This window comes from Eucalyptus grandis, chromosome 10, assembly GCF_016545825.1.
Source record: "Eucalyptus grandis isolate ANBG69807.140 chromosome 10, ASM1654582v1, whole genome shotgun sequence".
Taxonomy (NCBI): domain Eukaryota; kingdom Viridiplantae; phylum Streptophyta; class Magnoliopsida; order Myrtales; family Myrtaceae; genus Eucalyptus; species Eucalyptus grandis.
This window is the reverse complement of record NC_052621.1, coordinates 34286582-34301438: the sequence shown is the minus strand read 5'-3', so window position 1 is coordinate 34301438 and position 14857 is coordinate 34286582. Positions and strand designations below refer to the sequence as shown.

Sequence of the window (14857 nt, the reverse complement as noted above, 5' to 3'; positions counted from 1 at the left end):
AAAAATTTGCTTTTCACTTTTTGAAACTCTAACTTCAAGTCACAGCCAACGCCAATGCCAGCTTGAAACCAGAACGCTCTAAAGATTCGCCGGCACGTCGACTGGCCAACTAGTTTCAATTTTCGATGCGATTTTTTTTCCCTTTTTCTTGCATCTCCTACTCGTGAAAAAAAAATTAAAAAAAGATAAAGAAAAAATAAAAGAGGAAAAGTTGAGAATTAGAATATAATATTTATGAGCAAGAAACTTACAAATATCATAATTGATCGAGAACGCTTCTGCAATGACAACGCAAGAGAGAGAGTACGCAGACCCTAAATTCCATAAATGAACCAAGCAATCGACTCAAAGCGATCACTTCTTTTTCGTTTTCATCAAAAAGAAAATATATTACATTATTTCCTTCTTGCTGCTCATCAGAAGAAATAACAAAAACAAGAAAAGGAAAGCGGAAAGAACTTACATGGATGAAAAGATTATTAGGTAGAGAGCTGTCCGCGAGAGCATGCACAAGATTGATTCGTACAAACTCCAGAAGAAAGGAGGGTTCAGAATGAGGAGAGTTTTACATGATAATGGCTCGGTGTCTGGCCACCGAAGGAAAGCTGTTGAGCCCCATGACCGGGACGGCGCACGTCGCCTCCATCAGCATCCTCTGCTGGAGCGCCTCCACCGAGGCGCCGGCCTCGATGATGTCCGCGACCACCGACCTGTAGTACGCCTTGAGCTTCTTCAGCGCGCACGAGTACTGCAGCTTGAGCCACCGCAGCCTCATCTTCCGCCACAGGTTCGCCAGGAAAAGCCCCCGCCGCGGCCTCCTCCCGCCGAGCCGGACGGTCGGGAGCTTCCGCCGCCGCAGGAAGATGGTTCTCCGGCGAGGAGGCCGGCGGGGCGCGGCGGCCATGTGGGTGGTGGTGGTGGTGGTGGTGGTGGTGGTGGGGGTGGTTGTGGGATCTTGGTGAGCCATGTGGTTTTTGAGTGGCGAGTGGTTTTTTTGGTGCGGGGTGGGGGGGAGAGATGGAGAGGGTGGTTATATGGAAGGGTTGACTTGATGAGAAACGCATCTTTGAGTTTATTTATTTATTTTGTTTGTTGCATGGGACCAAAGTTGAGGGATAAGTTTCATGTACTACGCATTAAATTTGTTTTAGCAATTATTATGCGCCTACAAACACCAAAGTAATAAATTTCTGGCGGTTCTGCGTCACGACTTCGTGTGATTTTCGTTGAATCAAAGCTTGTGGGTGGCTTGTTGTTTTGTGGGCACCTGGTGTTTTCTCTCCCTTTTCTTATGCTTTGGCATCGGTGGTCAATGGGACGTGTGGCGGCTCTGGAGGTTACATTGCATAGGAATTATTGGGATATATACGGGAAGATTGGACGGAAATTTTTCTTCTATAAATTATTCGAAATAATGTTAATGACGAGGGAAGTGATCTATCTTATTTTTAGCCAGGTTTTCGTCATAACGGATGAGTAATGATCAAGACTTTTGCATTGTTTAGAAATAGGCTTAATGCATACGTAACACTCGCCAATCCTTATCTACTTGATATTCTAAGTTTTTTAAGATCAAGAACCGCAAGAAGTTTGATTTTCCTCGATTATAGATGCATGGGTTGGCGTATATAGATTTTGAAAGTTTTGCTTTTGTGAGTATGATAATAATTATTAATATCAATGATCGCATAGATCTTGCATGGCAAATCTTGTTTTGTTGGATTTGTTGGAAGACATCTCAAAAATGTGTTTCAATCTCTTCTTGGTCAAATTGCATTAATTTCATATTTGCAGTATAACACGCTAAATAATGATATTTTTGGATTAGACGAATATTTCATTACTTTATGTTGAATGTATTCCTAACTCTTTTGGAGGGTACATACACCTAACTCAACTTCGTTGTGGAGCTCCAGCACGTCCAGACGCATGACAGTGATCTTTTCCGGTGAATTTGATTTTCGATTACTCAAAAGCTCGAGTCATCTAGAGAGAGAATCTTCATAGCTTGACAAAATTTGATAGCCTCTTCCTCTCTTGTCACGACAGGACAGACAGATCAAAGAAATGCGGTCTGGCTAAGATTACATTTGTGCTGATCCAGCACAAGAGTCATCATCCCTTGCAGAGAAAACACCAAACTCTGCTCAAGAAAGCGTGCCCCTTTTGCTGTAGTGAGGTGAGCAAAGATGGAGGGAGGCGAGAGTAGGACGGGGATGTGATTAAGTGGAGTACTTTACCCGAAAAATTTAAGATTTGAGCAACAATGGCGGTGAAGTGACCTCTGCGCTTTGTCTGTTCTTTTCCTGACACATATTTAATGCCGAGCGTGACCAGCTGGATCCTCGTAGGTTTGGCATGTCCGGGCTGACCATTTGCATTTTAATAAAAAGATTTAGAGAGTTGCGTCTCTCCCTTGAATGCTTAAGGGTGGTCCTGCCTTGGAGACTGACGTGAGCGAGCGATAAATGGCCCTTAAAATGGGTGGTTTTGACATTTGAGGGTACCCTCTAGTGTTTTATCTGCAGAAGTATTTCGAGGGAGAGATTCTCGATGGGGTTTTGGTCTTTGAGACAAATTGGATTATATTCATTAGGTGGACAGGCGAGGTCTGCACGTTATGTGCCTTGGACACTCTAAAGCGTCGCCGTCCATGAGCCGTGAGGACCTGGAAACAGAGTCAAATGCTTCAGCAGCTTCAGTTGTTTTTCCCTTAATGTTTTACAAAGGTTGGGAGGAGATGGCTAAACTCGAACCCGATTTACAGCGTTGTGTGCAGACGTTGGATCGTGGAGTTTTGACGGTTTATAGCCTTGAGCCGATTGATCGGATGTAGCAAGTATGCGATGGAACTATTTCTCCAGCATGAGTTTTCTTACCTCCGGATGGAAATCTTTCTGATGAATCATTGAAACACTGAATTGTAACGAACATCCAAGCTCTAGGACTGAATGTCTCTCGATGAATTCCTATACTCTTCTGCATTTTGTTTCCCGCGTCGTCTGCTCACTGTAAAGCACGATGTGACCCCGACTCTCGCGAAGTTACTGCTTTCCTTACTGGAGTCTTCCTAAAATACACCTTTAACAGTGACTACAATTCTGTATCTTCAGCTGTAATTGGAAGTAGTGTCACATCTATCCTGCTTAAACATTTCATCCTTATTTCTATCCTGCATTGCTCTTTCTTTTGTCTTTTAATGTGACCAAGGATCACTAAAGATCTATTAAGCACTTGAGGCAAAATAGTTTCACAGTAGAATTTCATCTGTATGGGCAGAATTTCAAGGTCATTAAATTTAATAACTATATGAAATTACTGATGTTTATTTTAGTAATCGACTAACTTTCATGTGAATTTTTCTTTTTTGTCTCACTCTTCTCTTCTATATACATGAATGTGCGGTGCTCACGGAGATCTAACCTTGGGCCTCGTACTCTCGGGCCTCACCCCCATCCCTTTATCAGTAGGGCCGCATGCCTATTTGATTGCTCTATGTGAGTTATTGGCCAACTTTCTATGATAAAAAATCCATTTTTTATAACCATCGAAACTTGGTTTGGAAAGTGAATCGGACAAATAGTGAGCTAGATGCAAAGCATATCTACAAGATCTAAGCGGTAACCCTAGGTGACAAAACAAATATCTTTTGCGATGCGTGTACTTCAAAGAAAATTAATTAATTGAAAAATATTTCGTAAAAATAATTGCCCGTATCTTTTGGAAATAAAAATTAGGTGAAAAAATATTTCCATTTATCTTAATGACATAAAATATTTATCCTTAATCCAAGCAACGCCATAATTTTTGTGAAAGTATTAAGGAGTGGATGGAAAGAGAGCTGTGAGTCGATCCTTTCAAAGTGATTCCTGAAAAGCCAAGGCAACATCGGGTCCGGGATTGTAATTCTGGACACAAGATGTGTTCTTCAGTTTCATCTTTTGCTTGTGGAGTCGATTCGGATTCGGGTGCAATCACTTTGTCTCATCGACAGCTGCGGTTTCAATGCAAGAGCATCATCCAGGCTAACAACGGGCTATTTGCACGAGGTTTAGAAGATCAGTAGAAGTGTTTTCCTAGTCCGAAGGAGACCAATAGTAACCTATGTCCGAAAAGAGAATCCAGGAACAGAAGATTCTGGGTCTAGTATGCTTCTTGGTATTGCATATTTCCTCCTGCCTAATTTTTCCTCTAGATGCTAACATACCCTCTTCGATTTTTGTTCTCACTGAAGCGTCGAAGTTCCTCCTGGATTTGGACAGGTCTACCATCTGTGATCCCGGCTCTCCAACTGCATGATTTTGCGACTTGACACACAATCAATGTTGTGTTCGACTTTCGCATAAATCGTCCCTAAGCAGATCTCTTGGTCTCTGCAAACGAGTAATGTGCATCAAAAATGGAATGCCGATCAAGAAATCGAGGAATAAGTACAGCCATTCTAAAGATCAAAAGCGCAAACTCCATGGAAGCTAGAGATTCATCTTAAAAAGCGATGAAAAGCAAACATTACAGAGCCTTGATTTCAGCACACAAAGTGATGTTTTCTGCTCCGGCATGTCATTTCAAACCAGTCTAATGTAAACAAACACACCAGAAACTAACTAGGGAACTCCGAATCCAAGCCTAGAGCTATCATGATTTCAGTCGTCAAACACAACATAACTATTCGAGAATTGCCGAGGAATTTCTGCCACCGTTCCATGAATGGCGCGCTCCGTCCATTTTTGAGTTTGTAGTGCACAGCGGTGACTTTGCAAATTAGATAGATTCCACCAGCTCCTGATGCCACTTGACTGCAATCGGGCTCCTCACCCGGTGAGTCCCATCCGTCCACTCGATCGATCCAAATTTTGGAGTGGACGATCCCAATGCGATGCTTGAGAATGTAATCTCATAGGAAAGTATCTGGTTTTCTGCAGAAAATTCAAGCTTGCTCGGTGAAACACTGACTTCGACATTTTCAGGAGCATCCACCTTAACCTCATAAACTGCATCAGCAGAACTCCCGACATTCTTGACCACCCTCCTATACTTCACGACATCGCCATTGGATGTTAGAACGACCGAGAAGGATGGATAGTTCAATTCTCCAGGAGAAGCCATTCTATTCGCGCATACGGTAGAACTCATAGGCTCTCTAAGGAAGACTGCAATTCTTCGTGGTTCATAACCAATGGCACAGAGAAACCCCACATAGTCGTCGACATCAATGTCGTAAACCAACCCAGGATTAAGTGCCCTGTTCGGATCCACATGTCCTGCTCCGTGAACGAAAGGGCTGGATTCATCGCCACTAGCAAGATCCTTGATGTTCCTCCCCCCATTATCTAAGTTATAAGCAGTTGTCATCAGTGCAGATTTTATCGCCGCCGGAGACCAGTCGGGATAAGCCTTTCGAAGCAGAGCAGCTAATCCACTAGCATGAGGGCACGACATCGAGGTGCCAGAGATGATGTTGAACTCGACCCTTCTCGGGTCGATGTCAAGATCCGTCGGGCCATTGAAACCAGTCCAAGCTGCCAAAATATTAACGCCTGGAGCTATAACATCTGGTTTAAGGATCTCGGCAGTGAGATGGTTCGGGCCACGGCTAGAGAAAGCAGCGACTTTTGGAGCAGGCGGCGAGGGACCGATCACCGTGCCAATGAATTTGATAGCTGCTGTTGGGAATTGGTCCGAACTGGCATATTCTCGGATCTTATCTCCCGCAGTCTCGCCCACCATAGTGGCTGGTATGAGGTGCGAATCGGCAATCAATTCTTCACCACTCTCTTCAGTGTTGGCAAGAATCATTCCCACGCCACCCGCAAGCTTCACCGCACTTCCCTTGGCAACTCTCGCATTTCCTCCTCTATCACAAACGACAATCTTTCCTGCAACTTTGGTGGAATCGAGGCTGTCATCATAGCAATACCGACTTCCGCAGTCGCCGGCATAGACCAAAGGAAGTTTAGCATCGCCAAGCGGCTCGCCGGAGTAAAGGGACACGCCCTTGAAGATCCTCCCATCACCAAGAACCACATCAGCAGGAAACTCCCTGTCAATTGTGGAGGCACCCACTGTCAAAATCCAAGGAGCAATGTTCACAGCCGTGAAAGGGCCGGGACCAGAATTCCCAGCAGAGCAAGACACAAGAACCCCATGTTTCACGGCCCCGAATGCGCCGATCGCGATCGAGTCGTGATCGTACTGCGGCGCATACCCGTTCGCGCCCACGGATAAAGAAATTATGTGCACACCATCCGAAACAGCCTGATCCATGGCTGCTAATATATCCGAATCGAAACAACCTAAGCTCCAACATATCTTATAAGCAGCAATTCTTGCTTTCGTGGCCATACCTCTAGCTTCGCCCACCGCATACTCGTAGAAGCTCGCGTTCGAAACCACGGATCCCCCGGCCGTCGACGAGGTATGCGTGCCGTGACCCTCCGTGTCCCTCGGCGATTTCGACTCTTTGGTCTCGTCGATCGGCCTCTCCAAATAGGCCTCGTACCCTTTGTAAAAGGCCCTCGCGCCGATGATCTTCCGGTTGCAGGCCGAGGCGGGGAAGTCCCGCCCCACCTCACACGTGCCCCTCCACGCGCCGGGGACCGGGCCGAGGCCGGAATCGGAGAAGCTCCGCCGCTCGGGCCAGATCCCGGTGTCGAGAACCCCAATTATGATGTCGTCGGCATAATCGGAATTCGGCCAGAGGCCAAAGCTCTCGGTGAGACCGAGGAAGCGAGGGGACCGGGTGGTGTGGAGGCGGCGGATGCGGTCCGGGACGACGGAGAGGACCCCGGGGGCGCGGCGGAGGGCCTCGGCCTGCGGGGCGGTGAGGCGGGCGGAGAAGCCGGCGGCGGCGGCTCGGTAAGTGTAGAGGATGTGGGAAGGAGGGTGTGAGGGGGGCAGGGAGTGGAGGAGGGAGGAGTACCATTGGTGGTGGGAGGAGAAGAGGGAGGGCTTGTGGGAGGAGGAGGCATGGATGATGAAGGTCTGATGGTGGGATTGCTCTTGTGGGGTTGAGAGAGATGGAGAGATGGAGAGCAGGAGGATGAGGATGAGGAGGAGGGAGGAGGAGGAGGGAGGGAGATTGGCCATGGATGAGGATTGGCTATTCCTCAGGAATTGGAGGAGGAGCAATGGGTCTGTGTCTGAAATTCTGAATCTTTCTTGGAGGGTAAATGAGTGGCAATTGGACATGATGGGAATCTTTTTTGCCTTTTGAAGGAAACCAGGTCCACATCAGCATGGATGGAACCAGGTTCTGCAACTATGTTCATCTCTTGCAGTTTCCTCCTTTTTCTTTCTTCCTAATTATCTTGTTTTGGCGTTTCATGTGAATCATGGGGATTCATGTGCATCAGCACTTGCTGTCTGAATGGCATTGGATCCGACAGGGCCAATGAAATGGAATGGGGCTCGCGTGGGACCCACGGATGGGTAGTGGGGCCAGTCCTTTCTTGGCCATTGGCCAATCGGTTACTGACACCTCGTCGTTGAGCTGTTCCTTGATGATTTCTCTTTGCTTTTATTATCGTGGCAGAAGATAGGATCGGTGTGCAGAACGGTAAACGTCATCGCCTTCATGGACGAGAGGACAAGCGACCTTGGCGAAATTATTTGCGTGCCCGGACAGAATAAAATAAAGCCCAATTTGCTTGGAAATATCTTGCATTTCCCTTTGAAGTTGGTTCGTGATGGGCTCCTAAAATCAAGCTTAACCATGGGGCCGCTTGATTGGATATCTCATCGTTCCAAATCCTAGAAATCGCATGACAAAATTAATCTTCTCTCTTCTATAATGGAGTGCAAATGGGCTTGTTTTTTTTATAGACAATACTTAGAAATCTCTTCGAGACTAAGATTTTATTTGTTTCCTGAATAATATGACGTTCTTAAAAAATATTTGTTAAGAAGTAATCTTTTTCAAGAAATTTACAGTATTTTCCGGTGCTCGATTGAAATCTCAAAATGAAGTTGAAAATATTTTTCCGCCGTTTGGTAAGGAAAATTGTTTCCTTTGTGTGCTCCATTTAGTGATTTTTTATTATTTTCCTTTTGTTTCTTTTCTTCTTTTTCCTTAATCGATTGCTAACCACAAGATAGCTCGAGCCTCACCTAATTCAGTGAGACTGCAATCTAGGAGGGGCTCAAGTCTCCCTCAACCTCTAGCAATTTTAGGGGAGACTCGAGCCCCACCTAGCTTGCCAAATTTGGCAAGGCCTCAGTTTGCTCAGGCCTCATCAAATTTGGCAGGGCTTGAGCTCGCTAGAGTAGGCGAGGTGAGTGTGCCCAATGGCTGGCCGAGGAAGAAGAAAAAGAAAAGGAATAAGAATAATAAACAACTCGATTTAAAAAATAACAAAAATGAAAAGAAAAAAATGAAAATGTGTTTAGCGAAAGAAAGTGAGGTAAAAGAAGATAAAAAAAAAATGTCTTTCCTCTTTATAAAAAGCGGAAACTAATTTCCCCTATTTTAGAAAACTTTTTTGCGTTGATGGAAGATGTTTTCCCTTACAAGTTCATTTTCCATGAAATGAAACTTAATTTTCCTATACTTAGATCATAATCTTTTTGGTATATATACTTAGGATGCGTATGATAACCATTATATTTATCTGTTTTTTATTTTTCTATTTCTAGGAATAGGTTAGGATTTTTTTTTTTAGTAATGTAATTTCATTTTTCTAATTCCATAACATTTTTTTGCTAAATAAATATGTTTGGAATATAAATGAGAAGTAAAAATTTTCTACTTTCATTTATTTATTTTTGAAACAAAAGTGAAAAATAAAAACTCTTATCATCTCACTCTAACTATTAGTTGGTTGTTCATCCATCATTGTCTGCCAATGGTTGCTTATCGTCGCCACCGATTGCTTGCTGTCGATCGCCAAACGCTAACTGCTAGTCATTGGACAATGGCCACTGGCCATTGATTGTTGGCCGTCAATTGTCGAACGCTGGCCACTATTCACCGAACTTCAATTGCCTAATGTCGGCGGCCCATCGCTAATCACCCACCATCCGTTTGCAATTGCCTCCCACTGCAGGTTGCTAGATACCCACCGATGGTCGCCGGACGTCAATCGTCGGACATTGGTTGCTGAACGTCAGATGTTGAACTCCAATTGGCTGATGTCTGCCGGATGTCGGACGAGCATTGACCATTGATTGTTGATCAGCAAATGCTGGCGGCGCGTTCACTAGATGTCAAATGATGGTCACCCACCACTAGTCGCCAGACTTCAGTTGCTTAACATTGGGCACTTGCCGCTGATTGCTTGTCGTCCATCTGCAACCACCTTCAATTGATGATTGTTGGATGCCTGCCGTCGATTTTCCGAACATCAAAGGATGGCTGCCCGCCCCCTAGACACTGATCATTGGACATCGGTCATCAAACGCCGGCCGCCAAACTCAAGTCGCCTGACATCTACCGTCCATTGTCGGTTGCCCCCCATCCATCGGCAATTACCTCATATTGCCGCTTGAGAGGAATAAATTTTGTGTCATTATTAAACGAATTTCAAATATTATAATAGAAATATTGCGTGGTTATCAAATGCATAATTTTTCTCAGAAACTCATTAAGAAATAAAAACTTGTCAAAAATTAGTTTCTAGAATAAAATGACTATCGTTGGCACTTGTGGCATTACCATCCGAGAAGGATCCCCCGGACAGAATTTAGCAGTTCCCATCAAAGTCAAGAAACATGCAACACAAAAGAAGGAAAAAAAGGTTTGTCTTTTATTATAGTTAGTCCAGGTCTAGAATTGATGACTTTTTTTTTTTTGGTGGTCGGTTAGAATTGATGACTTGACCATGACCTGCTTCGTTGTCTAAGAAAGTGCAGAGTCATTTGTGTCTCTCGTGGTAGGTGAGCTGATCTTTTCCTGGAAAGTGGGGAGATGAGGCCAGGAAATTTTGCCCGGTCTCCATATTCTTTAAATTTATCGGCAGGCAAAAAGGACCATTTCAAAGGGAAAACGACGCCTCGTTTTGTAATATTAGGATCTCTGTCAGCCTTGCTGGAGCTCATATCTTCACCTAAATATGTAATATTACATTTCAATTCCTTGTGCTATTATATCAGAGTGGACTAGGAGTCGTCCAGAATTAAACCTCATGGTTTTGCTCGGAAGGAGGAGCAAGACCAAGAAAGCTAATTGAACAATTTTCTTGAATAGTTTTTTCAATGCATCCTCTTGAAAATGACTGAAATACTTCTTTTTCCCTTCTAAAGATCAGCAAGAACTGATACTTCCGTGTTTTTGGTCTCGAATCGAAAGAGCTAAAGTGCCTTGTATTTACTGGTTCTGACCAAAATGGGAAAACAGATTTGAAAACTTTAATTACAAGCATTTTCCAGGAAAAAACAGTGATATAGAGGAGACCTTGTCGATCTTCTTTTCCACTTGACCTCAATTGTGTTTATCATAAACTGCATTTCCAAGAAATAAAAAAAGTCCCATTTTTTCTTCATTTCAGTATCAGCTGTTTCATGGCATGGACAGCCATCCCAAGTGAATCATGATCAAGCCCTCAAACCAAACAAATGAAACATGTTCTAAGATAATCATGGTCGCGTTCTGGAATTTCATTTATTTATATACATTCTCACCCTTTCGTATACTCCCCTCTTTTTTTTCTTTTAGATTTCTAACAATTCTCTGCCTCTGAGTACATATACTGATATCAACCAAACCACCACAGTGAAAAATCTTTTTTTTTAATCTCCGTTTCCCTTTTGTTGCTATACCTGTCACATATTATATGAACCATACCCAATTGCAATTTGCACCTATTTTTAAAGTCTGTAATTCACTCCTGTCCACCCCACCGTATTAATCAGCCTTTGAAAACAACTCTACGATCAGACCAGTGCGCGAACAGCGGGGATTTCCGTCAAGTTCCTAGAAGGGCTTCCAGGAGCCGATCTCGAGTCCAAACCCCTCTTCAGGATCTGCCTCACCGCAGATATCAGAAGCACGGTCGGATTTGGAGGCGGCCCTGTCGAATCACTAGACCTCTTGCAAAAACTCCTGAGCTTGGCCATTGCCTCTTCAGTGCCCGCGGCGCTCTGGCTCTCCTTGTTTCTGAGGATTTCATCCTTCACGGCCTCGGCGCACAGCCCGCATATCCATTTTCCATGGTGGCGCTCCCGGACACGCTCTATGTAGGCTGGCGTGCACTCCTCGGTAAGGCCGCAGCAGTCGCATACAGCAATCGAGGACTCTGGGTCCATATTGGGAACGACCATGGACGACTGCGTTCCCAGGGCCAGTATGATCACGGGGTCGTGAAACACGGACGTGGCCATTGCCGGATCAACTCCTGTGCTCAAACGAGGGAACGCGATCGCCTGTAAATGCGATAGCTTGTTCAAAACATAATATGGGGAAGCCAAAAATAGAAAAGGTTTTCGAATTACTAAGGAAACACTCAAAAGTTTTTCACAAGGCATCCTTCAAAACTCAGCATACGAACAGGATGACACGATCAGCAAAACAACCCAGTAATCGAACAGAGCCCGTGATGAGAATTACCTGCAGAAACAGATCGAAAACAGGGACACCGGATCACTGCCTCCTACCTCTCCTTCTCCCACTCCAGATCCCGAACAATCGCTTCTTCGGCAATAAAAAACTCAAACATCGAAATCAAAACCATTTCATTTACTCCCATCTCGCTCCTCCTTGTCACGAATTCTTGCTCTGTAATAGTCACGTTCTCATCCCGATCACCCGAAAATCCTCAACTCCCTCTTTGATGGTGTTGGGCAATCTTCGCAAATCTTGCTAATTAACTAGAGAAGAGAGAGAGAGAAAGAGAGAGATTGGTTTTCTCTTGTTCTTTTGTGGGTCATGAAAATTTCTGCACATGGGGCCTTTATATACTGGAAGAAGGTCTTGGACTAGCGTGGGGAGAAGATCTTGCGGGTTTCAGGGAAAGAGGGGGGGATGGCCATTAAAGAAAGCTGAATGATTGGGATTAGGAAAAGTAGACAGGTTTGAGTAAACAACAGGATCCACGTCGGTCCTGACATTGCATCCGCTGTGCTGCCAGCTCAGGTTAATCCTAGCTGACCTGCTCTAACGTCTTTGACTACATAATCGATTCTGCTGACATTGAGACGGCGAATTGGAGTTTTGATCATGGAGAAGGAGATAAGTTTAACACTTCCGTTTGTTTCGCGTTCCAAAAATATTTTTTTAAGCAATAATTTTTCATTATTTACTTAAAATAGTTAACCGATGAAAAGTATTCTCATACTTAATGATGATTTATATTTAAATATTTTTAAGATGATGAATATATTTTTTGTTCATTGATTTTTATAGTGCAAGCGATTATTTTTAAATCGTTTATTTTCTGTGAAAGAGATGGAATTTGTAAATAAATTGAGATTGTAGTTCATAGAAGATAATATACTATTTTTCTACGTGATATATAGCAGGTCAGCCTATGGGAATACCTGAATATTCGCAAAAGCCAATTCAGAGGCATACACATGTCTATGAATATTATCACAATAGTACTTTGGAACTGTTGACTTGCCCCACTTTCTCATCAAATTCTTGACTTTTTCTCTTGAAGCTTCCCCACAAGAAAACGAAACGTGCCGGAAAAATAAACGCAACTTTGCTTGTGCTTGCATAATGATTTTGTGGTGCAAACTCATGAAGCCTAATCGCTAACCCCAAAAAGGGAAATTGCAATTCTTCATGAACTAATTTTTTTTTTTATTCTGTATATTGTAAAAAAATAATAATAATGCTGAACATTCCCAGAAAAATGCACTCAGTAACAATGTCCTTGACATTTAATCGATTTAGCCACTACATAGCTAATTTATGTACCTTTTCAATTTGTTAAATCTCATCGGTATTCTTTATGTTTATAAAAATTTTCATAAATATCCCTTCGACTTTGACCAAACTTGGCTAATTTGTTCATTTTCCATGAAATAAATGAACCATAACTCTTAGATTACTCTCCGCCACAAAAATAAAAATAAAGATAAATCATTTTCGTTTAAATCTTTTGAAGAACCTTTGTGAGATCCACTAGTTTGAGTTCTTTCTTCCACGCAAGAAATCTAAGAACTCTCATAAATGAGAAAAATATCAAAGCCCAAAGAGAGTGGCGGAGCACAAAAGATGACCCCATCAGTTAGCTAATAGTCAATTATCGATTCACATTAAATGAAGTTTCACATACAGTGAGCAATTACAAATCATTTTCTATAAATTAATGCTGTTTATTGTTTTGGTTTCGTTACAGAGTTTTCATAATCAATAGAAAAATGCACGATCCTCACGTGTTATTAGAAAATAATTATTGAATTTTGGGGGCGTGATTTTGAATTAACATTGCTTTTCACATATTTTCTGGACGATGGCGTGATTATGAAAATTGGAATGATTACACTGATTATTTTCGCAATTGGTGATGGGATTGATATGAAAGTTTCCACCACATCTTCAAATTGTCACAGTGATTCAATTCATTGGCGATGGGATTGATATTGAAAGTTTCCACCACATCTTCGTATCGTGGTTCTTTAAGGTAGATGCATTGAATTGGAAACAGCTGGAACTAGCCATAACGAAACACCCAAGTCGCAAACGATCTAGTTGCAAGGACGATTGCAATTCCATATTCTAAGTATCTACTAACGGATATAACTCACCACATGTATAATTGGTGTCGAATTGTTTTTATCATTGTTTAAAGTTATTATTTTTACAGTAAATATTAATTGGAGAGTCAGTGACTATCCTTTTATCCGAAGCACGTAACCTCATAGATGACTAGCATATGTGCACTTGTTAAGTGGCAAGCTAGTTAGATGGCATGGGGTTTTGATGTCCAATAAAAAGAACGAGTACATCTCATCGGTTTTAAATTAGGAAATTTAAAAAGACCAAATTATTTTATTCATCTTTGATGATTAATGAAACTAAATTTGACATAAATTACTGTACAAATGAAAATATGCACCCTTCACAACTGCTCTTATCTTATTCGGTCGTAGCTTTAAAACCTTGAAAAGATCGAATGGAATAGTATAGGCAAACCATAGTTCGGTAAATAATATTAATATCTTTTAAGTATATCGGACAATCATTATGCATTTGTATGAAAAATGCACACCCACTAAAAAATACAAATCCAATTATAATATATGTAAAAGACCATATACGAGGTCTATCATTTCAACACTTTTATGTATTAGAATTACTTATTTGATCAATAATTCTAAGGCAAGCATCAATTATCCAGTCTTGTGGTTAATTGAGATAATTGTCTAAAATCCTAAATATATCATATGGCAATTAATTCAGTCATAAATATTTTAACGACCTTTTAATGTAGTATATTTGGTCATTTTTGGCTGAGAATTGCTAATTTGATGTTAACCATCTTACATGACATAGTTAATGTTGATGTGGATGATCTTTGCAATTTTATTTCTTTTAATGAAATGTTATGTTATTTTCCTCCTTTTTCCTTCTTCCTCAGGGGCCTTGACAAAGGTTGTTGGCCATAGGAGAGGGTTGCAGCGGCCTTGCCAAGATTTGGCGACGATGACCCTGCCAAAGGCTAGCGATCGACAGAAGAAGAAGGAAAACAGAAGGAAAAAAAAAGAAAATAAACAAAGAAAAGGAAAAAAAAATCGGAAAACACAATATAAAAATTGTTAACGCCATCGCCAATTGTGCCACGAGAATGACCAAGTTTATTGGACTGCCACATTAGTGATTTATGATCAAAATTGGTTAGATAGGGAATATTGAAAAATCATCAAAATGTTAATGATTGAATTAACCAAATTGTTATGACAAAAAAAAAAAAAGTTA

At 42.2% G+C, this 14857-nt stretch overlaps 3 protein-coding genes across 3 annotated transcripts; all 3 read right to left on the bottom strand.

Annotated features, from left to right (window-relative positions):
* Positions 1-231: 231 nt before the first annotated feature.
* On the bottom strand, positions 232-1025 carry LOC104422978. Its single transcript, XM_010035426.3, has one exon. It carries the CDS (start codon positions 965-967, stop codon positions 566-568), a length of 402 nt encoding a protein of 133 aa, XP_010033728.2. The 5' UTR covers positions 968-1025; the 3' UTR covers positions 232-565.
* A 3408-nt stretch (positions 1026-4433) lies between these two features.
* On the bottom strand, positions 4434-7281 carry LOC104422976 (subtilisin-like protease SBT1.4). Its single transcript, XM_010035425.3, has one exon. It carries the CDS (start codon positions 7186-7188, stop codon positions 4762-4764), a length of 2427 nt encoding a protein of 808 aa, XP_010033727.2. The 5' UTR covers positions 7189-7281; the 3' UTR covers positions 4434-4761.
* A 3256-nt stretch (positions 7282-10537) lies between these two features.
* LOC104422975 lies at positions 10538-12085 on the bottom strand. The gene is made up of 2 exons (XM_010035424.3): positions 11540-12085; positions 10538-11355 (listed from the first exon to the last, which is right to left on the bottom strand). The coding sequence occupies exon 2, from the start codon at positions 11311-11313 to the stop codon at positions 10867-10869; it is 447 nt and encodes a 148-aa protein (XP_010033726.1). The 5' UTR covers positions 11314-11355; positions 11540-12085; the 3' UTR covers positions 10538-10866.
* Between the last annotated feature and the right edge of the window lie 2772 nt (positions 12086-14857).

What these genes read in the sequence shown, in the direction of transcription:
- LOC104422978 (XM_010035426.3), bottom strand. Translation starts at nt 967, where the DNA reads ATGGCTCACCAAGATCCCACAACCACCCCCACCACCACCACCACCACC.
- LOC104422976 (XM_010035425.3), bottom strand. Translation starts at nt 7,188, where the DNA reads ATGTCCAATTGCCACTCATTTACCCTCCAAGAAAGATTCAGAATTTCA.
- LOC104422975 (XM_010035424.3), bottom strand. Translation starts at nt 11,313, where the DNA reads ATGGCCACGTCCGTGTTTCACGACCCCGTGATCATACTGGCCCTGGGA.